Below are 24,438 nucleotides of genomic sequence, written 5' to 3'. Positions count from 1 at the left end.
GAGATTTGGAGGTTCTGAAAAGCACTAAGAATGTCAGGAGGTCTCTTATGTTGTTGGGTAGATAAAAGTTACATTTGCCAGTACTAATATTCCCAACTAAATCCAACATGTTTTCTGGTGGGTAGATTTTGTGACACTTGTTCTGCAGCTAGATCCCCTTTCAGAGAAGGATCAGTCTTTACTTGAGCAGGATTTACCTCAATTGGAGGCAATATAAAATATTATAAGGAAGTATAAAATTATTCTCTGTATAATATTGCAGTGTACAGAATACCATTGTGAAGCTCCTTCTCAAAATAACAGGTGTCCATGAATATGTTCATACATGAATATTTGTGGGTGTGTGTATATGTGCTTACATCAGCTATATAGGCAGCTCACAGCATCTTTTATTTTGCAGTTTAGCTTTTTCAGTAGGAGTTGAGGTGTCATAAAAATTCCATGCAAATACAGTTTTGTTTTTTTTTTTCGCATAATGTAGAAACTCCATGCTAAATTTTGCCTTATTTTTCTCAATCATAGTTTGCTAGAATCTTTCTCATTCTGGAGAGACAAGTATTTAGAACTGGGTATGTTTCTAAAGGCGATGTATTTACTAGGAGGTTTTTATGGACAGACCCTAAAACACTGCTGTGTGTCTAGTAAGGTATAAGGTATTTAGGGCAGTAGTGAATATAATTCAGTGCATCACTTCACAGCATTTCCTGACTGCCCTCACCTGTTGAACCCAGGAGTTACTGCTGCCACAGCTAAAGCAGCAGGACACAGTACACACTGTATCTCAAGAATCCAGTTCGCAGTCCAGAGTATTAGTTAAGCCAAAAATGAAGGTAACATCCTCAGACTGGGAACTGGCACCAATGGACATCCTTTTCTGCTGCACTAATGCACCAATGGACATCCTTTTTTGCTGGCTGTGCTGTGGAGTGTGATAATATCCAGCACAAGAAATGGGCTTAATTATGACACAGACCAAAAAGTGTCTGCTAGAGTATGTGCTTATGTGGAGCTCATCTTCAGTGCAGTAGAGCTAATTATTTTCCTAGTGTCACGGTACTAGCATTCAGAGAACCTAAAATGACATGGAAACTTTTTTCTTCTTTCATATGGCAGTAAATGCCATATTTTAGTTCTAGTGTCACTCATAGCTCTTCCAGCTGTATGGTTGTCCAAATATCTCCCCATCTTTGCTGAATCTCTGCTGTATGGACAAGTGTTTCCCTGCACACAATTGTGTTCTAAGCAGTTCCTCTGTGTCCTGGGGACTCTTTGCAAATGGGTGGGGAGCTGTGAGCCAAGTGTGATGGCAGGGCAGGGCTCTGTCCCTGTCCCTGACAGGGCTCTGTCCCAGCTTCCCAAGTCATGCCAGCAAGGCAACCTTTGGAAGCCAGCCCATGTTGACTGTGGCTGTGGAACATTTGGGTGGTGTTTGTAGTTAAATGGAGCAGGCTTCTGGGTAAGTGGAAAGGAACAAACCTAATTTTTTTCTTCAGTACAGTGGGCTAGATTTGCAATGCTGTGTACTAGCAGGAGAGAACTGGCCCACACTCATCTTTGCACCATTTTAATGCAATCGGTCTAAAATTATATTCTTGGTATCAATGTGTTGCTATATGGTGGTATCTGAGTTGGGGCCAGTCTCTTGCCATGCTGCCTTGCTTAACTGCACACATACTACCACTGACCACCTACCAAGGGACCATCTGTAAGGCACCTAAGGCAAAGGGACCACCTGTACCATTACTGAGTGCTTCCCCTTTACTGATTTACAAAATGACATGGCAGGCCTGTGAGGGAAATGTCTACTTTTACACTGATTGGTGAAATGCTACTTTTGAGAGTTAAGAAGTAGAGTTGATGATGAAAACATGAAGGAAATAATCCTTTCCATCTGTCCCTAAAAAATATTCACTTCATACAGTCAATTTCTGTTTATTCGGATAAAGATGTTATTTATAACATTTACTTCAAATGAGAAACAATTTGTAGCACCCTATAGGGAAGATGGGGTTTGATTCTACCAGTGTATCACCAAACCCACATGCAATATGTTTTGCCCAGTTTGCATATGCATAGGTGGTCATAAATGGTGCCAAGAAGTGGAGATCTGTCCCATTCATTTTGTTTTTTTAAACCAGCAGCAGTGAAATCCCATTGTAGCTTTTTAAGAAGTTGCTAGAAGAGTATGGTATTTTTAACTTTGAAGTCCCTATAAATCAAATCATGTCTTATGTGGAGGTTTTTTCTAAGTAAATGTAAAAAAGTGTTTTTCTTTTTATGAGTAATCATTATTTCCTCTTTTGTAAAGCATTTTTAAACTAGGAAAAGCTTTGTTAAAAAGTCCTCATATGATGATAGAGTGTGAAAAAATGGGAAATATAATCTAGGTTGGGTTTTTTTGAAAATAAATTATATTTCTTTGTTTTATTGCTAATGCAAATGCATTTCAAAATCAAAGTAACTTGTTAGAATCCACAGATCTTTACACTGCTACTGAGATTGTGTTTTGATTTCTTTGACATGATCCCTGATTGCTGTAAGAAGAATCAGTTCAGTATTTTTGTTCTTAGATTCCCCCTCCTTTGTCTTGCAGCTACTTGTGGCAGATTCCATTAACAATTGCAGTAGGAAATACGAGCCACATCTCATCAGAGGCAATTATATGGGTGTCTAACAAATCAGGTAAAAATAAACTTTCCTCCCAGTGGAATCTCATAAAGCATACTTGTGTTTTCCTCAAATGTATCTTTGGAATTGATCCTAGATAATTGTTTAGTTGCTCTGCACCCAGTTTTAACTGCTTAAAATGGATTGTGAAAAAAGCAGAGCTGGGAAGGGAGGGAGGAGGATGAAGGATAAGCAACAATCTAGATTTATAATATTGCAGAATTTAGACAGTATAATGTAAAGCTTTTACAAAGAAATGTAAAGTGCTAAGTATTTTATATTTGGCAAAACATATCAAATCACCGATGAATGCAATTCACTTTATTGATGAGTGAAAGTTAAATGTAATATTGTATAATGAAGCAGATATGATATGAGTATGGTTTAGAACATATAGAACTCTAGCATTTTTAACTCGATCCATAGTCTCAACCAGGCCTAAGAAATGGTTGCTGTCATTAAAATTGTCCTTATTGATCTATAAAAAATATTTGTTCTCTCTATGAGAAAATCATATGCTGGAATTCAAAAGTGCAATGTTGTGCTTACTACATTATTTTCTTCCTCCTCAGTTCCTGGATGATCGTAACAGTATTAGTTACTGTCTGGAGGAGAGTGAGTGCTAGATGCCAGTGGTTTTTTATCACCTAAGAAAAGAAGCCCACCAAAGAAATTTCATGAAATATTTATCTATTTCCTTAGCACTTCATGCTACATTGTCTGAGAGTTTTGGACTAGAATTAAAGACAGTGAGGGAAGACATGTGGGAACTTGAATGGAATTATTATATAGAAGGGAAAAGAAGGATGCATCCCCTTGACATGTGGACTGTAGAGGGAGAACTGACCCTTTCTTGTATACTTAGAAAGATATAGAGATTTCTCTCTAATAGAAAATTAATGGGAGAGAGGAGAGTCAAACCTGTGTGAGATGTTTCTTCTCTTTGCTAAGTTACTAAAATATATTAGTCAAATAGAGCTTAGCAGCCAGAAGGACTGGAAATGAATGGTGTATGATCAGCTGAAATCTGAGTACCCCAACCTTCTAGTGGTACAAGGTATGTGGTGTTACCCAGATCGTTTGCAGCCTCTGAGAAAGTAGCATGTTCTATGCTGCTCCCATGAGAGAATGATCTAGCAGTGTGCCTGCAGCCAGAGCAATTTTCATACCTGGCAAACATGCTCTCATCAAAGCATACAGGTTCTCTCTTACTTTTCAGAACTTACTATTTTGGCTATACTTTTTAACATTAACACTTCCAGAATATTTCAAGACCTGTTTGCACTTTCAGAGTCTGCCTTAATGACCTGTTGTACTTTTGTCCTTTAGGGCTTGATTGAACTCTCATTGAAGTTAGTGGAAAGGTTCCCACTAACTTCAGAGCTAGTTGATCATCCCATCTCATTAGGTTGCACGTGCATGCCTCCCTCCCTTCACTCCCTCCTTCAAAGTTCAGCATGTTACTATTATCTACATAGATCCTTCCTTACTGCCTTTTACTTGCAGGGTGCTGTGGAGGAACAAGTCCATAAAACTGCTAGCCACTCTTTTAAGATCTACTGCTTCTGTTGGAATGCTTTCAAGAAATCAACAAATTAATGATGGCCAGTGTGAGCAATTATTTTGGGCTGGCTACTGTATAGAAATTAAAGAGGAACCTTTCCGAGTCATCAGTCTCCTGTGTAGCAAATCAATGACACTGTGATCTATTGTCATTATCCTTGTTCTTCCTCATTACTTTCACTCACTTATTCCCTTGCTGTGCTTCATTGAAAATGAGACTGTAAACTTATGACTACAGAAAGAATGTCCTCTTGCTTCTACTTATTGTGGTCTAGGCTGCTATATGTATTGAGGCTGGTACACATGATTCCTGGGAGTTTTTCTGCAGCTGGTATGTTTGTTTCATGGGGATGAGAGAGGAATTCTGAGGCTCAAAATGACAATTTCCAGGTTTGATTCTTGTGGACTGGAAGAATCTTGAAGACTTTCTGTTGTACAGAGGACAGTTTCAGTATTGTCCCAGTGGGTAGTCTTGGAAAAAGTCTGAAAGCTGGAGGTGAAACAAGCTGCTGCAGAGGATATTTGAAAGATTGGAAGAGGTCACATTGTTCTTCAAGTGAGTGTAATTAAATTCAGATATGCAAACCAACTTTGGAATAAATGCTATTCATGAGGGTGTTTTCTGTGCCCTTTTTAGGAAAGAGTAGGCAATTCCTTCTTGTTGACTAAACTGTTGTGCTGAAGGAGCTTCCAGTGTGACTGGAAGAGTGGATGGGAGCTAATGAAGAGCTCTCTGTTGTTTGTTATTGTGATCTGTTGACCCTGGCTGGACACCAGGCACCCACCAAACTCACTTTATCACTCCCCTCTGAAGCTGGACACGGGAGAGAGAATATAAAAAAGTGTTCATGGATCTTAAATAAGGTCTGAGTTAGAGATCCCTCACCAAGTACTGTCTCAGCAAAACAGACTCGAAATGGGAGCAGGATAATGAGAACTAAAAACAGACCTTAAAATGCCTTCCCCTCTCCATCCCTCCCTGTTTCCTAGCTCTGCCTCCTCTCCCCCAGTGGTGCAGGAATAAGGGAATTGGGCTTGTGGCCAGTTCATCACATGTTGTTTCTCCCACTGTCCCTCCCTCAAAGTCACAGCCTCCTCTCAGGCATCCACCTGCTCTGGTGTGGGTCTCCTCCATGGGCTGCAGGTGGATCTCTGCATCCCCGTGGATCTCCATGGGCTGCATGGGCACAGCTGTCTCACCATGGACTGCACCATGGGCTGCAGAGGAATCCCAGCTCTGGTGACTCGAGCACCTCCTGCCCCTCCTTCTCCACTGACCTTGGTGTCTGCAGAGTTGTTCTTCTCACCTGTTCTCAGCCTGCTCTTCTCTGGCCACAGTTACATCTGAGCAATAACTTCTTTTTTCCTTCTTCTTGTTCTTAAATCTGTTGTCACAGAGGCATTACTACCAATTCTGGTTGGCCCAGCTTTGGCAAGCAGCATGTCCGTCTTGGACCCAGCTGGTATTGCCTCTGCTGGACATGGAAAAGCTTCTGGCAGCCTCTCATGCCTCTATGGCATTTCTCTAGCCTCCCCTCTGCTACCAAACCTGGCCATGCAAACCCAACATAGTCATTATTACTGATCACACACCTAATTTCAGCTGCCAATAGGGAAAAGGGTTCAAGTTGATGACTACCACTATGATATCTTGGCATATCACTTAAATCTTCCAATAAAATTAACCTTGTCTGTGGGTTATCTGATAGAAATGAAACCATAGCAGATTTGAAATAGCTACATATAGAAATACATCAAAACATGTTCCTCCTTTTTTTTTTTTTTGGTGGTATTTTGAATAACAGTATCCATCAGGAGTTAACACTGTGCCTTGCCCTAGCTCACCAAGAATGGTTATTTGCTGATGTAAGAGGCTTTTCCTTCATGTACATCCAGAAAGACAAAAGCAAAAATTGTTGATTTTTGCATCCTCTCTGCCACTGTGTCTGTAACCTCATCAAGATGTTGTAGGATACCTGTTGGTATTCTCATGAACAAAAGGATATGGGGCTGCTCTCCAGCTCTGTGAGACTGACATGAATTTAGGATGATTGAGTTTCTGCTCTTTCCTCATCTTGTCTGTCTCTGGCTACATGCCAGAGGTAGTGAGCCATGCATATCACTGATTGTTCAATATGCTGGCCAGGATCAGTTCAGATAACTGCATCTCACCACAGTTGCTGGCAACAATGCTAGGTCTGTCCATTCTTCACAGCACTGAAGTGAAGGGACACACTGGAAATTATAGCTGCACAGTGTCTTTTTGAGTTGCAGTTCATTGTCCTTTGCAGAAAATCCTGTAAAGAGGACAGTGCCAGGCCTTGGCAACTTGTTTGACAAGGTGTGCTGTCGCTGTTGAGTAAGAACAACACTGACTTACTAGAAGGCTGGTTTGCACAGTATAGTTGTTTTACTTTGGATTCTCTTTTTTTACACATTGTTCTGATACAGATAGACTAGATTGGTCAATTAATTAATACCTTTCACTTGATTGGTTAATTAACAAAACACTTTTCTTATAAACAATCTTTGAGAAAAATAGGAAAACAGAGAGTAGGAAAACACCTGCAGGTTGTTTATAATAACAAGCTATCATTGTTTATCTTCAACTCCCTAAAGTCTCACAAGCCGATTCTGGGAAAACTTATCTAGTTTTCTTGTTCTCTGACCAGGCTGTCACATCCACAGTGCATAATATCCAAGATGTTTCAAATCTAATATAGCTCTTCCCACCTGTTTGTGGAAGGTATGTAGGCATAGTTTTGAAAGCTTTTCATTTTGCAAGTGCTTCTGCCAGTCTCTCTCCTCCTTACCCAGTGAACCATAGCATTTATGTAACCGTATTTCTACTCATCAGTTCATATACCAGTCATCAGATGATGGTTCTTTTACTGGGTTCAGTTTGTCTGGTGTGTGAAGTGGAGCTGTCTCATTTGCTCTCAGAGTGCTGCACAAAGGTCACCACCATCTTTTCCCTGTTCACTTCCCACGGCCACAGATGAGGCTGTTCTGCTTCAAGCAACTGTAAACCAGTCACAAAGGGAACATCTTGTGCTAGAGCTTCCTATCCATGCTGAGGTCAGAAACATCATGCTAAGATGGCTGCAGTGTTCTTTGTGCCTCACTCTTGCAGGTCTGCTGAATGGTAAATTTTACTGAAACTGTGGAAATCATTGGTGTTACAAACTTCTGCTCTGTCATATGCCAGGGCTTGTTTCTATTTCTCCTAGATAAGTTGCCTCTTTTGTGGTTGCTATAATGATCAGTGAACATGTATCCATAGCATTTTGGGATCAGTCCAAAATCAGTAGTGGGTGGAAAGCCAGGAACCAGCTTTGGACCCATTCCATGCTTATGACTGCTAAGCAGGGCTTGTGGGAATGTGTTGGTGATTTCTGATGAAGCTGTACTAGGTGTGGAAGCACAGGCTGACCTGTGCATGTTTCTCCAAATCTAGAACTGACCTTAACCTCAAGTGAGGAGGTTTAGCTAGCATCCATTTCCGGTAGGTGAGCAGGGCTTTGGAAAAAGGCATACTTGCTGTTCCCTGGGAATCATTTTTCTGATGCTCAGTCTCCAAATAGGAAACATCTCCATGCAACTCAGCAAGTGCTGCTGAACTAGCTGACACAGCTTTAGTCCCTGCCCTTTCCATCCCCACCTCCTGTTTATTAACTGATTTGTTATGTACCAAGGAAATACTCCTTAGACAGACCTCCCTACCACAGTTAAAGTGACTGCTGTTCAGATTGCTCCTAATATCTCCTCAGAATTGCCATGAGATGGGGGAAAGAAAGTTCAACAGGGTAATTCCCTTCCAACAGCAAGTCCCAATTTACTTTGCCACCTCCTACTAGATAATCTCTACTTTAAGCCACTCAGCAGTCAGATTCTCCTCCAGGAAGTGTTTTGTAGAAGACAGATGCTTCTGAGCTGAGGTTTGCTGGGTGCCTGCTGGGGAGCAGAGCATTAGTTGCAGCTTTAGAAAAATACCCTTTCTTTTCTTTTCTGAAACTCAGCTGCTGAGCTTTACCTGTGTTGCTTCCAGACTCCACTCCTTCATCTTTCAAAAGTAGGAAGAAGGGAAGCACTGTGAAAAAAGATCAACATACAGGTCCTGCTTTGAGCCTCAGCCAGCTGTAGTTAGGATCAGGGATACAGGACTTGGAATCTTGTGTAATTTTGACAGAATAAGTCAGAATCATTCCCCTTATTCTAACAGCTGAAGATCCTAGCAGAAGACCGCTGCTTACATTGTATATCACTTTAGTCATTAGCAGTTTCATCATATAGGAATATTAATGGATAGAAGGGTAATTTGAAGAAAGAGTTTTGTGAGATGGAACATGATCATATTTCCTGATGTGCTCCATTTATTGTGCTAATCTCTATACCAAAATATTTTCTTTCAGCATGGAGCTATGTCAACATGGCAAGTGAGATAGATAGAATGTTTTCTTCTGGATGCGTTCTCCCTGTCTGAAAAGTTCTTGCAAGATATGCAGGATTTAGTAAAGCCAGTATAAATTATTATGAATGTCCTCATGGAACAATTTTTTGTCAGAAGAATTTTGCTTGCTGTTGTTGTCAAGAAATTGTGCTATACTTAGTATGCTAGGGGTTGTATAAGGTAAAGAGTTAAAATAACAACTGTGAGTCAAAAGACTTGAAATGGTACTGGAACTGTGTTTAGCCCATACTTTTGGCAGTACTCTCTTGCAGAAGGGTGCCCTTCTCCCACACCTGCCCCACATGCTGGTTTTGATGGAATTGAAGTTGTTGGGAACTGTTGTCTCAGAACTTCAAGCCACGTGCACCTGCTGGAGGAACTATCTCACACTTTGAGAGCAGAGAAACTGGGGAGAAAAATGAGACCCTAGCTGATTTTTTTACTTCAAAACAAATAAGTTTAAACGTTTCCTCCTAAATATTTCCTATATGTATGCAGCAAAACTAGAAGTTTTAGAGCCGTGTTATTTTCTGAGGCATCTAGAGAAATAATGACCATGGAAAAACTCTTTCTGATGGAAGAAGATTAAAAAAATGCCCTTTAATCTCACATATAATGGGATATATATTTTTGATTGACTTTTGAGAGGTGAACTAAAACCTTCAAAGATGGATTTCATTCCAAATGAAATCTTTGTTGTTGTTTAGAAAGTAATGAATGGTTTAATGTAGAGTTTAACACTTACTACCTTTTTGCTAACTATAACACTTTTAACAGAAAACTAATAAAAGTGTTTGTTGTGAGTGGAAACATTACCCAGATATAAAAATGTTTAGTGCCTGTAATTACCAAAATAAAGAATTTATTTTGTAGGAAAGCATGAGAACTGACAGACACAAATATCAAATTCTAGTAAATTATATAGAACTATATGAAGCACATGTATCAGGCAGTCCTGTGAAAAAGCCACCTCTTTATGTAAGTTGGGAAGGTGTGAAAGATTTCTGTCCTTTATTTCAGAAGGTCAATACATGAGTGATCTTATTGAAAAATAATAGCAGGAGGTTATGGTTGCATTTAAACTGAGTGAAACAGCAATAATGCCATCATGATTTGGAAAGATTCTTTCTTTATAATGATACATACTGGGGGTGTTGCACAGCTGTTACACGTGAAATAGCTTATTCTGAACTTGTCATATTTGACTGGGAAGTATCATTCAATACTCTGTTGAAGCATAAGTAATTTCCACACTTTGGAGGTGAAAATGTAATACAAATGCCCAAAGGAGAAAAGGTGCATGTATTTTTTAATTGCATAAGATTTTGAAAATTTCCATTTAATGTATTTATTTACCCAGATGTTTTTTAATGTGTGCTGATAGCCAATTTGGTATGCTTTTAGGTAGCATTGTAGAGGTGCAAAGATTAGCTAGTTTTAAATAGCTGCTTTCAGGACTGGTGGCATTTAAGGGTTAGTTTGCAACCAAAGAGCATGGGCAGAAAGCTGTACTGTGTTAAGGTGGTACAAGGTTACTGAGGAACAGGATTCAAGTCTTCTGTTAATAGGATGGAGCAATGGGCTGGATCTGACTTGGACCCAAGGAAAAAAGGATTTAAATAGAGGAGCAAGTCTAAGAGAATTTGCTTAGGACTGATTGGTACAGCCCCTTGTGGAAGAAAGGACACACAAGTGTTGCAGCCTTGTTCCAAGTCAGATTGTCTGTCAGAAGCATCTTAGGTACTTTGACAGTATGAACACCTGGGAAGTCCACAGAGTTGTAGAACTCAATTCAGATTTTCTCGGTGCTATTTCTGCAGGATATATTGGATCCTAAAGAATGTGTCTGCTTGGTGCTTTACCACAGATAAAAGAGCAATAACAGTTGAATGGAACAGGCAACAATGGAATTATTCTGGGCTTAATATTTTTAATAAGTGTATTTTTCAGAGATTTTAATGGTTTCAGAACTACCTAGGGGGAAAGAGGACTATCTTTTTTAATCCTGCAGGTTTTTATCTGAATCCATGTGCATAATGAAGGTCCATGAATTTAAACATATAATTATGTGTTTTTAAGATTCAGGTCTTGCTGATCTTTGTACTTTTGCACTTTAAAGTAGTAGTTATTTGTGGGCTTGCTGTTAGTCAAGGGAGAAGCACAACTTTTATCTGTAGCCGTAGTTAACTATAATTTCCTCAGAAATTACTTTTATACAAGAAGGACTAAAACAAATCAATTTCTTTGGGAAGCCTATGAACTAGATAGTATGAGTGAATTGTAAAGACCTTACTTGCTAACTTTTTTCCCATTTGCTACCTTCAGGGAGTTCAAGGACACCAAAAAATTCTCTAATGGAATTGCATTTTATAACAAATTTTATGTATTTATTTATTTTTTTTAAATGAATGACAAGACTACTCCTTCAACAGTGTACAAAATAATTTTATTGGTTGGAAGAAGTGCTTCTGAATTTTTAGTGAGTTCTTGTTCATGGTTAGTTTTGTCAAAATCATTTACTATATTGAAGACTTCTTCCAGAGGTGTTGAAGCCTGATGCTTTGTGCCGTGATAAAAAAGAAGGGCATGTTGTGAGTTCAGGACATTTCTGTTGCTGAAATTTTGAAATCCCTATTTCTGCAAATTATTGTGGAGTGCCTGACTGCAGAAAAACAGTAATAAATTTAGACTTTCAGCCCTAAAGTGATTACTTAAAACAAGGGGAAAGATGAAGAACAGCTTAGGGGATATAAGGTTAATTGGTCTAGCTCTAAGGAGGAAGCTCTCAGTGCTTAGTAGGTAGAAGCTGTTCAACTGGAAGTACTTTAATTTAAAATCCAATGTAAAAACTTAATCAAATACATGCAGAAACACTTAAGAATCAATTTTTTTAATCACAGGTTTACTCCTCTCTCTATAGCACATTCATTGAATTTTTTGAGTTACAATTGTAGAAAACTATTTAAGTATGGCCAGAATAAGGGTACCAGACTTAAAGTGGGTACCTTTCATAAAAATAATACTTGCTAGGAAAGAAAAAGCACACTTGAAGTTCTGTGTGTGTAAATGGTCCCCATGGGAATGTCAGTTGGCATCTCTCTACATCAGAACAGATGAAGGAAATTATTAATCAAACACAGTATTTTTGTTAGTCTTTGAATTAATTTTACTGCCTTCATGTATATTTAAAGAAGGAGAAAATGTAACAGATGCACCTTTAGAATGTTTAAATTTGAAACCAAGACCCCTTCCCTTCTTCTTCTTTTTTCCCAGAACACCACAGAATTCCTGCTTTGGAAGAGGCAAGTTGGTTGCTGGGGAACATCAACCAGACTGGCTACTTCAGAGTTAATTATGATATTAGGAATTGGAAGCTGCTAATTAACCAGTTAACAAGGAACCATGAGGTGAGATCCTCTTCTCATCCCTAAAATCTGCTTTCATTGATGAACCTTCACTGTTTCATCACCTTAAATGGTTCAATTTTTGTGCTTGCCCTCACAGGTTATCTCTGTCAGTAATCGAGCAGGCTTGATTGATGATGCATTCAATCTAGCCAGGTATGTTTTCCTGAAGATCATCTATCCTCATACACATTGCTGCAATAACTCATGCAACCATTAACTCAGCAGTTGAGTGTGTTTCAAAGTTAAGTGTGTTTTAAACACACTTTAGTTTCCCTCCCCTGCATTTTTTTTCGTATAGCTCATAAAAATGGTCTGTAGCACATTCACTACTCTTGATCAATAATTGCTGTAGGGTATTTCCGAGTCTGAAGAGATTTGATCAATTTTGCAGCAAGTTCAATTTAACACTTTGCAGATAAATAATCTCTTTCCTCTTTCTCTAATGACTGAGGGTTTCCTCTTCCGTTTCTCCCAGTTGTCCCACCTCTCCTTTCTTTTACCACTGATGCTTGTGCTGTATTTAATTTGAGATGGAAGGCACCTTCAAGCTTCAGTAATTTTTTTGCCCTAACTTGTACTGTTATATCATTTTTCCAATATCTTTCTTTTCTTATAATCTGCTAGAACAGACCCCTTTTTTCCTCTGTGGTGCTTTTCAAACATAATGGAAAAGCAGTTCCATTGAGCATTTCTGGAATTTATGCAACATTTTGTGTTTTATTATGATGAGAGTTAGTAATTAACACATACAGTACTGGTTAGGTAGTGCCTTCTTTACAAATGGAGGCAATGGATTGGTCCCCATTTTGAAAGCCATTATGTTGATTGTGAAAGCATAAAATGGAGGAAAATAGTGGAACACTTGTAGCTTTTTGATTTTGAGGTACTGGGAACATAGCATTAGCATAGGGTTTTGATTGCATAATAACAGATTTAATTGTAAAATTGCAAATAATGTGATTTTACTTGCACTGTCATGTCAAAGAGAGCATGAAAAGAATTCTTGATACTAGTGTCTTTACATTTAACTACAAATGGTCACTGGGGGTGTTTGGGCTTCAGTCACAGTGTCACAGCTCAGTGATGTTCTAGCATCACTGCAGCAAAAACACAGTTGTGTGCCCTACCTCTCTGTTCCTGCTGCTGGCATAAAGTAGTGATTAGCCCTTACTTAACAGTCCAGAGATGTAGTAGGGAAGAATGTATCATGGGGAGAGGTGTATCCATTTGCTTTTGGCATGGCCCTTCATTCTTGCTTTGTGACATCTTCCCATTGGTAACAGTAAAAACTAGGAATAGGTCATTATTTGACCTGTTCAGTAGGTCATGATTTGTCTACTGTCTGACTAGAAGACTATTGCAGATTATTCTGAAATATTTAGACTATAAGAACCACCAGATGTTGAGTAAATTCATAATCTGTTCAGATTTTATTTGATTTTGAAACCTCAGAGAAATAGTATGCAGTTACACAGAGCCAGTACATCACCTTCTTTTTCCATGCACTTAATGCAGTCAGATGTGTGTAGCCTTCCCTGAAAGTCTAGATCCTTAAAAAAAGCTATTTCTTAAGCCAGATTTTGTAGGTGAGTGTTTTTCTTCTGAGTCAGTATTGAGCCAGTGCTCTAGGATGTCTTGTTCATAGAGTATTAAGGTGAGGTCTTGATTAAAGGCCCAACCTGAATTGTCTGACCAAGTTTCATCTACCTAAAAATCACTCAAAAGATTAGATGAGTAATGCATTCCCCACTAATTTTCTGAAGTACTTTCATGGGGATGCTTGGGAATACTAGAGCCGGCACCTTTTTCAGAGGTAACTACACTAGAACCTTATGAAGTCTTTCACAAGATTTCACATATAAAAAAACCTTGACTTTGTTTTGTTAATGATGGTCTGCAGCAGACTGCTGCTGCATTTGGTCTTCATGCACTGTGGAAAAAAGTAGTGGAGCTATAAATGTATGTCTAGACACATGTGCATACATGGATATCACTTAAGAGGAAATATTCTTCCAATAGGGATATGCAGCTAGACTCCTGTTTCCAGAGTCCTGTCATTAGTGTTACCTTGGGTGTGTGCCTTACAAGCCAGTTTGGAGGAAGGATCTGTTTGCAAACAGTAGATTTATGGTCTGTAGTTGAAAAGTAGCAATAAGATATGTGGACCTGGCTAAACTTGCCATGTAGGGTATACTTCTTGTTGATCTTTATTACATTGTTAATCTGTCTTGGTTGAAAAAGGCAGGTGTCTGTTAAGGAAGGCAGGAGCCTCTCTTGAAATAGAAAATGTAAACCCCCTCCCTCCAAATTATTATAATTTTGAAATTAGGAGGCTCTAAGGCAATGATATGGGAATAGGATTAACAGTTCTTTACTAGGAAAACTAAAAAACCCCAAATGCAATAATACAAATCAAAAAAAAAAAAAACCACTGACAGAGTCAGAATATGACCTGACACCCTCTTGGTCAGGGTGTTGGTAGCCGTCCAATTGGATGGTGGCTGCAGTCCTCCTGCAGTGACAGATGTGGTTCTGTTGAAGCAGGGATCCTGTAGAAGGGTGCAGTTTTCCTCTGAAGGTCTGGTGGTGGTGTAGATGGGCCTGGTTTTCCTTTGGGAATCCAGTGGAGAAGAAAGCTGCTCCTCTGGGAATCTGGTGGGAAAAGGCTGCCTGTGGTAGTCCAAATCTCAGGTTATATATTAGGTTGGAATGCTTGGCTTCTCCCCCTGGGTGGAGCATCTCCCAATGGGATGATGTAATTTTGTCAGTCATGCAGTGACACTCAGTGGCCCACTAACAGAAGATGCTTCCTGGAGGGAGGATTGGTCTGTGGAAGAGACAAAGAAAACTGCCCAATTAACATAAGATAACTGCCCCACCTCTAACAAATGGCAAATAGAATACACACCTCCAGCTACATGTTTCAACCTAAGACAATCTATGGTCTTCCTATTTAAAAAAAACCAAAAACAGTTATAGTGATCCTGAAGTTATTATGATTGGCTGGCTGAGAGTATGGTAAGTTTTTTGGAAAAGCTTGGTATTTTTTATTTTCATTACCCTTTCCCCAGGCCAAAAATAAGACCAGGATTTGGCCTAATACATGCTATGTTCCTCTGTGATGAATAGGAAGGCATTAAGGAAGACATTAAGAGACTCTTAACAGGATGTTGAGGGCTGGCCTTGACCTTGATGTTAAAGCATCAGAACTTCTTAGAATAAGAAAGTAGTCGGAAAAGCTCTTGCTAGGACAGGCAATGGGAATTGAACCCGGATGCTGCAGTGTGGTGCAGCTTCTCCTGCCACATCTGGGACTTTGATGTGACACAGCAGTGTTCCTAAAACAAACTCTGAGGGCTATCAGAATAACACAGACTCTTTCAATTTTCTGAAAAAGTCACTGTTCAAAAGGCCACCATCAGCCTAAAAGCAGCTTAGCTTTCCCTCCCCTGGCTGCAAGGTGCAGTGCAGAAAGTTGCCCACTTTATTTTGGAGCAGTACCATAGTTGGATGTGCTGTGCTGGTTCAGTGTCGTGTCCGATGCAGAGCGAGCATTTCTCCCTGCCTGTATGACATTACGTGATGGGGACATTAAACACGTACACTTGTCTCTGCCTGTGATGTGAGAGAAGGTCAGTAACCTTATTGACCAGACATAGAAGTAGTACTTGGTAGTTCAGATCTGATTTCTGAGAAGACTGGCTGTTTTTAACAGTAATTCAGTCCTCAGTTTTGGTCCCTAGTTGCAGTGATGTGTTACCTTGTAGTCTACAACTATAAACATGTATGTTTTGAGAGAGGGAAGAGAACTGTGGAATACATACTTTAATTCTAATCCCTAGCTATTATTTTTAATGCTAAAATAATGCAAAAATTCAAACAATTTATTAAATTCATGCTGGTCCTTTCAAAAATTGCTTCTAATGTAAACAGGTTTTTTTTACTGTACTGTGGAGACTGTATTTCTTCAAAATACCCTGTCCTTCTTAGAAACTTCTGAAGTACTTCCTGCTGTGCTCTTGAACTTGATACAGATAATACCAAAAGGTTTTGACTCAATTTTTCCGCTATTATAATATTGTCTGTCCTAATATGATTATTTCTATGTCATTATACTGCTAATTGATTTGTTTGTGGAATGAGTGCAGCTCTTCTCTTTAGTAAAATTTATAATATTTAGAACTAGAGAAAAATGAAAGAAAGTACTCATATAAATTTTTTGGAATGGCGCATTTTATTTTTTTAAAGGTATGTTTGATTTTATTCCTCTGAAATGTTTATTATCCTTCTACTGACCAGCATAGTGATTTCTTGAAAATCAACAACATAAATGAATTGATACTGCCAAGGAATATATTAAGCTCTATAGCAGTTAATTGCAATTTTTTGGGTCCATTTTATATGGAAATGCATTCCTTCATCTTCCTTCTTGCTATATTTTGGTTTATATAACATTCACCAAGGAGAGTTGAGTGGAATAATAACAACAAAAGAAAGTTACAACTTTCTTGTTTTTCAGATTTTTAAGCGTAATTCTTGGCTGTAGTGCATGCACATACCCTTAAGATATAAAAAGCTGTAGCCTTGGCAGAACATAGCTTATGGCAATTCACGTCCCATGTTCTTCAGCAATAATAGCACCTTGACACTCATTCTTCCCTTCTTCTTGAAGATTCTTTATCTTTTTGTTTGCATGAGGTTTCAGTAGAATTTAAAAATAGTTGACTCTAGTAAATGATACTAGTAAACATTGACTGAGGAAGCCCAGAAGCCACGAGAAGACAAACAGAACTGTGGTTCTCATCTAGGCATAAACAGAGCAGAGGGCAGGTCAGGTAGCTCCAATAAGCAGCATCACAATAATTAACAAAGGTTTCACTGTTTCATAAGAGTGTGAATAACCTTGTCAACTTCTCACATCTTTCTCTTTCCTTAGGATAAGGGGTCAGTTAGTGAGTATGTGAGGTGGGACGCCTCCCAATTTACTTTAGGCATCCCAAAGATAGACCTGTAAATCTGACATTCTCACCTTGTAGTGCACTGACAGTTAATGGAAAGAAACATACACCTGACCTCTCAGAGCCACTTAACCACATAAGATAAAGTACTCACTTAATGTTAGGAGTGTTGTGTCATCCCTGGTTCTTCTTTGATGGGCTCTAAATCTTCATAAAAGATTTCCCTCATTAAAATGGTTGGCTTGAAATTTGGTATTATGTGAAAGAAATAGGTCTGGTAAATGTTTAATTTTAATCAGTGTTGAATCAGATGTGACTGTGAATATCTGTTTTACTGTCATCTAAAATCACTATTGTTGTTTCCAGTTCTGTAAGCACTGAATGAGAAAGCATGAAGTGGTGTCGTTGGTGATTGTTCTTAGGCTCCAAGGATGGACGATTGTGTTGGAGTGCTGTCCATTGCCATGCACAGATTAAGGGCAGGTTGAGCTATAGTCTCTTCAAATGAAGCTTGCCCCTGTAGGCTTCACAATTATGGAGAGCTGTATCAGAAATGAGCAACAAGAAAAAAATGTACCTTCAGAATTTTCTGTGAACTGACTTCCATGCTCTAGATGGCCTTCATAAGTGTTCCTTTCTGTCAGAATTTCCCGCATCAGGCCAAAAGCAGGATCCTGGTGCAAATAGATAAATGATGAATTATGATGATTGTTTTCCTGCTGTTAAACAATTCTTTGTGTCTTGTTTCTCCCTTGACATAAATTTATCTTTAACAGTTAGTGCATTTGACTCCAAGATTGATTCCAGAAGTAAAATACTGAAGTAAGCTAATGCTGACTCCAGATCACTTTCTCACCAACTTCTAGAGAGAAATTAATTTAAAAAGGAAGTCTTGCTTAATCAAGTATAGCCTTTTGGATCTGGAAAATCATGTCTTTAGAACCCCTTATTTTATTGTTTCTTAAAAAATTGATTTCTGGCTGTGGAATCTTGTCACTGAGGAATAAAATATATCCATTCAGCCACCTGAGGCAGCACCAACCCACATAATGATTAGCTGTCCTTATTTCTGGAAACTGACAGTTAACTCATAACTAGGACTGTAGTTCATATACTTCCATAAAAAATCCAGAATTATTCTTGAAATGTCTGGTGGAAATACATGAATTGCAAAACAAAATTATGGAATTGAAATGATCTTCATTGCTGTTTCCCTTCAGAGAGATTAAGATTTCATTTCTTGTAGCATTTGAAGTCTTCCAGCATAAGTGGGCTAATTGTTTCCATGTTACACTTGTTTGTGCTGCTTCAAGTTCTGTTCACTGTAATGTCAGGAGAAGTCAAGGCATTTGAGGGTCCATGTGAAATTCTGGGTCTGCATAATAAGTAGGTGACAAAGATAGAAATTTTCAGCGCAATTAATGTACTTCAAAATGCTTCAAAATTTCAACAGCCACATTCAGGATTGTTGACTTTGTTTCATTGGGCTATTCAGAAACAGTCATATAGGATCCATTTAAATTAGTCAACTGCAGTTCTACTCTAGCCTTTGTCTTTACTCCTGATTGCATTTTCTAGTAGTTCAACTCTGAGGAAAACAAGATGTGTTATGCAGCTCCCTTAATTAGTGCCTCTGAGTATCAGCTAAGGGAGTTATAGATCAATACTTTGTATCACGCTTGATTAATAGTGGTATAGATTTACTGTTTTAATAAATGAGGCCTCATCTGAATTATTTCAGCAGATGCCGTAGTAACTCTCATTTACTGTCAGGCAAATTTTGGTGATGGTTCACTAGCAATTGATTTACATATGGTTTCCAACAGAAGTTGTTTGGTTTCTTTTGACATAAATACTCTCTCAGTGGGCCAAAGTAGATGTGCCTTTTTTAGAGAAAATAGAAAGTTTCAATTATTTTAAGGTAGCCATCATTCATTCCATATACTGCATGTCAAGTCCCTATGTTTTGTGACATGCTTTATGTGGACATACATATTTCAGCTAACATTTGCATATGTTTGTAACAAGAGGAACCAAAGCAATTCCTACAACTAAGCACACTAAAAGCCAATTCTGCTTTTGTAGTATGTGTGTAATTTGTGCATCTGATCCTGTTACATAGCTAAAGGCAGTAAAGCAAATTGTACAGCACATTCCAGGAAAGCATTGGTGCTGTTGGTGTGAGAGTGTCTTGAAAGATACAAATACCTGCTGAGAGTCAGGGAAGAAGTTGAAGACTCTGCAGCATGTACTAAAAACCAATCTTGTAGATCTGACTGCAAAGTGTTTAATGCAGAGGGAAGGTATTGGTCTAGTCATATCCCAGCAAAATTTGCCTAAATTATTTCTGGTACTTCTGATTAATTATAGCAGTAATTGTTTTATCCTGTAAACTACATTAACTCTATTCTTAGCCAAACCCAGAATAAACTGTCAGGAAGACTTGACTCTGGTTTCAAGGGAGTGACAGAGTTATTTTTAGCTAATGGTGTTAACTCATTCTCTTTTTACCACATAGTCTTAGTCTCAGAGCTCAAGCTGGTCTCTGGAGTCAGCTTGGTATGGATGTATCCTTTTGCAGTGCAACTGCCAGGGGCTGCTGTGTAATGAGAGGGGAAGGGAACAGTCTCTGAAATTTGTTTTGTGAGTATTAATTGAACCAGAATTATGCTGAATTATGCTTCAAAAAACACTGGAGTCTGTGGTTAAATAAAAAGAGGAATTAATGAGTGGAGCTTGCTGAAGGCTTCTTTGCAATTTCAAGTACTGGAAACAGAGCTAAGAGTTGCAACTATGGCCTGGCTTGAGGAATATGTGTGGGTGGGGTAGGGGGAAGTTTTTGTACAGCCTCAAAACCTGTGGCATTCTTTGGGAACCCAATCTTCTCATAGCAAGCATACATCCATTCCCTGGGACTTCATGTCATTTACATAGCCCTTTTTCCTCCCCACAGCTGTCTGATCAGCCCTAGTCTCTACCTCCTTCAGCTGTCCTCTCAAAACAAGCAGCCTTTTTGACCCCTTACCCAAGAAGCCAATTACTTTCCTTTCTGTGGGTCTGACAGACCCACAGTGGAAATTTCTCCCTAATGTGGAGAGCAAAAGATCCTTCTGCTACATCGGTTAAGGTAGCAAAATCAAGGCACTCTGAGAAGCTGGAGGTGCTGATCTAAACACCTTGACTTTCCTAGCATCAGCAAAGGGTATATAAATGAAGGCATAAGCCAACTTTTCTAGTTATAAAAGACAAGACTGATGCCTCACTAGCATAAAGAAAGAAGTCTGCTGTCATGGGCTAGTCACTGCTTTGCCTCCTGTTTTGATATGACTGCACCATTGCCTCTCAGAAATTACCCTACTTTTTGAGCTTATCTGATAGCTGTTGACCAGGATTGTTGTCTAGAGGAGGTCTGGTCTTTGTTCATGTATGCTCTGTCTGCTGCAATGTTGTAATAGATTAGCTCCTTCCTATCTGGCTAGAAGTGTGTTTTCCTCTATCCAGAAATCAAGCAATAAATGACAGGAAGGACTGTGTTATGACTAAGGCACAGGGACTGAAGTAACTTGGGATGCTGTTTCTGCTGTAGTCTTCCTAGGTGATCTTAGTAAAATAACTTAAATTGTTTGTGTCTTCTTCCTCTGTGCAAAGTGGAGATAAGAGAATAGGTGAGGATTTAAGAGAATTTCAGAGAATCTTTTATTATAAATATGTTTATTGGGAATTGCTTTTAGAAAAGGAATATCAAATTCTGCAGATATTGTGGCAAACAAAATATGGATTGTATGTGTGTGTTCTCAAGATTGGAATTCTGCGCTGTCCATATGAAGTTCCTAGCTTTTAAACACGTTTCACTTGGGTGACTGATATGCAAATTATAAACATTAGACCAGGCAAACAGGGAGTGATGAAAAAGTATTCTGCATAGTAATAAACTAATTCAATTTTGATTCTGCTCAAACATGCTCTCATAGATATCATCACCTGTTGACAACTTAATGAATAGAAGAGCTGTTTCATTCTACCCTTCCCAACAAAAATCACCGAGAAAGAAAATAAATAACAGTTATAATAATTGAGTCATCTGAAATTGATGTCTTTTAGCCCCTGAAATACATTCAAATTTCTTTACTTAATGTAACCCTGTGAATTACATACTTGTCAAAAATCATGGTTTCATGATGATGAAAAACATGACATACCCTACTGCATAGCCTTTATTTTTAGCAGCTAGATTCTTCCTTTTCTTCTTGTATTACTCCTTTTAAATTCATTTTTCTTTCATATGGGGAAGAAGAGGAAAGGAGAGATTGTGAACTACAATTTGAAGGAATTTTTTTTACAAGCATAGAGGGGTTTAAATTTGAGGTTTTCTTCTGTTGTCAACAGAGGTGAGTAATTCAAATTAATATTAGTCTTTGCTTATGTGGCAACTCTAAAACTGTGCAAGATAATTTAAGCCACATAATACTCTGATAATTGCATTGAATTTGAACTATTCTTTGTAGGATGCTTCAAATGCACTTGTGTGGAGTTGAATGTCACTTGAAGAGTCCTTAAATATTTTGCATGTGAGAAAACATAATAAGAAGCAGGCTTCACTTCAAACTGTCTTACTCTCTGAATCTTTTAATGTTGGAGACATTGAATGCTAATTAAATGTAGTTCTTAAAATGATCTTGTAAGCCAAAACTTGCTGTTGTATTCATCAAAGAGCAGATATGCATTCCTCTCCTGTTTATGCGGAGGTCCATAGCTGGTAGAGATCATAATGTCTCCATCAAGCCACTTTGGCATCTTAGAAAAATAAAGTCCTTACATGGTCCTGATGTAAAGTCAGCTCAATCCTTGGAGGGAAGTATGAGGCAGATTATTCTTTGATACTGGAGATCACAGGGCCTTTTTTACAGATTGTCCATTTCTATGATAAAACATTCTTTCTGCAGCTTCTGTGGTTGAACATGGTGCCAGTCATCTTAAGTTTTTTAAATCCTTGATTTCTAGCCCTGCTGGAGTTGAAGGGGATGTCTGTGACTACAAGAGTTAATTTCCCAGCTCTATGAGTCGCCGTGCCTAAAGCTTTTTTGATGTGTCAAGGTTCAACCTACATGTTCTTCCTCAGCTATCAAGGAATTGCTGTTAAAGTACTGTGGAAGAGAATATCCTGAATACATTGATAGAGACACCAGTCCTTGATAGGTCCTGAAAAAATGAAAAAGGCAGATACAGTTATATGTGGTTATATTCATTGGTGCCAAGTTTCTCTGAGTTATTCTATTCCACACGCTTGACTGTTAAGATAAAAGAATGAATCAACTGTTAAGAATCCTAACTTACATTAAACTGTCTCTAGGAGTTAATGAGTATAGTCTAATTATTCATATATTGCACATGCACAGAAACAGAACTGATGTTAATCTGAGTTGCACATCTGTGTTCTGAAGAGCTGCATTTTACCCCTTCAAAATTACCCAGACAAAAAGCTAGTCATGTTTTACACATTTCTGAGAAACAGACAAGGCAGGGTGAGTTTTAAACCAGCAGCAAGTAAATCACCTCATTTCCATTGTTTCTGTAATGCAGACCAGTTTGCTGCCAGCTTGGATTTTCTAATTTTGATTTAAACACATGACTTATAATGTCTTTGTTGGGTGGTGGGACTAAAGGATTTATGGTGCCCTTGTATGTGGGACTCTCATCACTGTACGGCAACCCGGTCGTTTTTGTGACGGAGTCTGTTTGACTGCTGCTGGATTTATGATAGAAATAATTCAGAACAGAGTAATAATTTTCCCTTGGCAATTACACTACCATTTGGTACTTTGTCCCTAAGGGGAAAATGAATGTGCTGGGATCCGTCCATAAGTTCAGTGGCTCAGTGTAAAGAACAAATCAAGGTCAGAATGCAGTTGAATACACACTGATGTTTCATAATATAATCTAGATCTTCTGCTTTTATCTGACTCATTAAAACCTCATGTAATTTAAAGATTATTTTTGATTGCCATGAAATTTTTATTGGGAATTATTTGTTAGGGGTATTCCATTACCGTGTTCAGTACTTTCTTTTTCTCTTCATTGCCACTTTTCTCTTTAGCAATGGCCACTGTAGCAACTTCTTCAGTGTAAGCAGGATAGTACCTTGCTAAGCATTGGTGCTTATGATATTATATGATATGATATCATAAACCACATAATACTTATATATAACTTCTGGAAAATCTTTTTCCACCTCTGTCCTTCCATAAAAATGATAGATCACATTTTCAATACAGTTCGTCAGCAGTGTCCTTTGGCATGAAAAACCTGCTGAACCAGGATGTTGATATAGAAGTAATCTGTCTAATAACTAAACCAGATCTTTTTGACAGTCCACGTTCCTGTTCTCCTGTTCTCCTCTTCGGTTTGGCAGGCAACTGTGAAATCAGGAACATAGATAGCAAGACAAAACTCATGTGGTGCCTTGTTTCTAACACATGTTGTCATTTGTTGTGGTGGCTACAGAATGATTGACATGGTGGTAAACTGATGGGTTTGGACAATTACGTAAAAATTGATAAAGCAATGAAGCATATCAAAATGTGATCTTTTTGGTTAAATTTTGCTTTTGTGGTCATGTGTTTCAAATGACTCAGTATGCGCAAAGTTGGCTTAGAGAGGGCTTGTAGAGGCTGTTTTAAGTCTAGGCTGCTTTCTGTATGACCCATGATGTCAGATCAAAACTCTCTAATCTGAAATACTGTTAAGAGGGATGTCTGCTTTTCATAGTTTATACTGAAGATATGTAAACCACAGATCATTTTATATATAACATTAAATAGATCTGTTGGTACTCTTCTATGAGTATTTACAGGGCAAAAGAGCAGAGCTATGATATTCTTATCTCCTCATGGCAGAGCAGTACTGAAATAGTAGTGTTCCTAGGATATCCATTGCTAGAGGTCCATATAAAAAAAAAAAAATCTGTCAGGAATGGCACTGGTATGAATCTGCTTTGAGTAGAGAGACACGAGATGAGTTCTTAAGGCTCTTTTAATTCCAGGCACTATAGATGAAATTTTGTAAACTTTTTAACCTTGCCCTTGAGAAGTGTTTTACCTGAACATCAGTATGCTTTCAGACACTGTTTATGTATCAACACTGTTTGATTAACTAATTTATCTGTTAAAATACTTGCCAAAATTATCCCAGGTTCTTCCTCTGTGTAATTTTTTTAAGGAAGAGATACATGCTTGCTAAGATTTCCAGCTGGCTACTGTAGACATACCTAGAAAAAACTGTGCCTGTTTCAGACTAGACATAAGATTGGACATCACAGCATTTCTGTGGCATTTATGCTTGTCACCTGGTTTCAGTATAGCTCATAATCAGTTCTTCCCCTAATGACAGACAATAT

The 24,438-nt window shown here is 38.4% G+C and overlaps 1 protein-coding gene across 1 annotated transcript in view; it reads left to right on the top strand.

The window, feature by feature from the left end:
- TRHDE (thyrotropin releasing hormone degrading enzyme) overlaps positions 1 to 24,438 on the top strand; it is a 209,370-nt gene that overhangs the window by 149,809 nt on the left and 35,123 nt on the right. The window contains exons 10-12 of the mRNA XM_066549990.1: positions 2,594 to 2,682; positions 11,954 to 12,087; positions 12,185 to 12,240. Of these exons, the coding sequence (XP_066406087.1) occupies positions 2,594 to 2,682; positions 11,954 to 12,087; positions 12,185 to 12,240 (279 nt within the window). The remainder of the gene's footprint in view (positions 1 to 2,593; positions 2,683 to 11,953; positions 12,088 to 12,184; positions 12,241 to 24,438) is intronic.

This window comes from Molothrus aeneus, chromosome 5 (genome assembly GCF_037042795.1).
Source record: "Molothrus aeneus isolate 106 chromosome 5, BPBGC_Maene_1.0, whole genome shotgun sequence".
Taxonomy (NCBI): Eukaryota; Metazoa; Chordata; class Aves; order Passeriformes; family Icteridae; genus Molothrus; species Molothrus aeneus.
The sequence above is the reverse complement of the archived record's forward strand: the minus strand, read 5'-3'. Positions and strand labels throughout refer to the sequence as shown.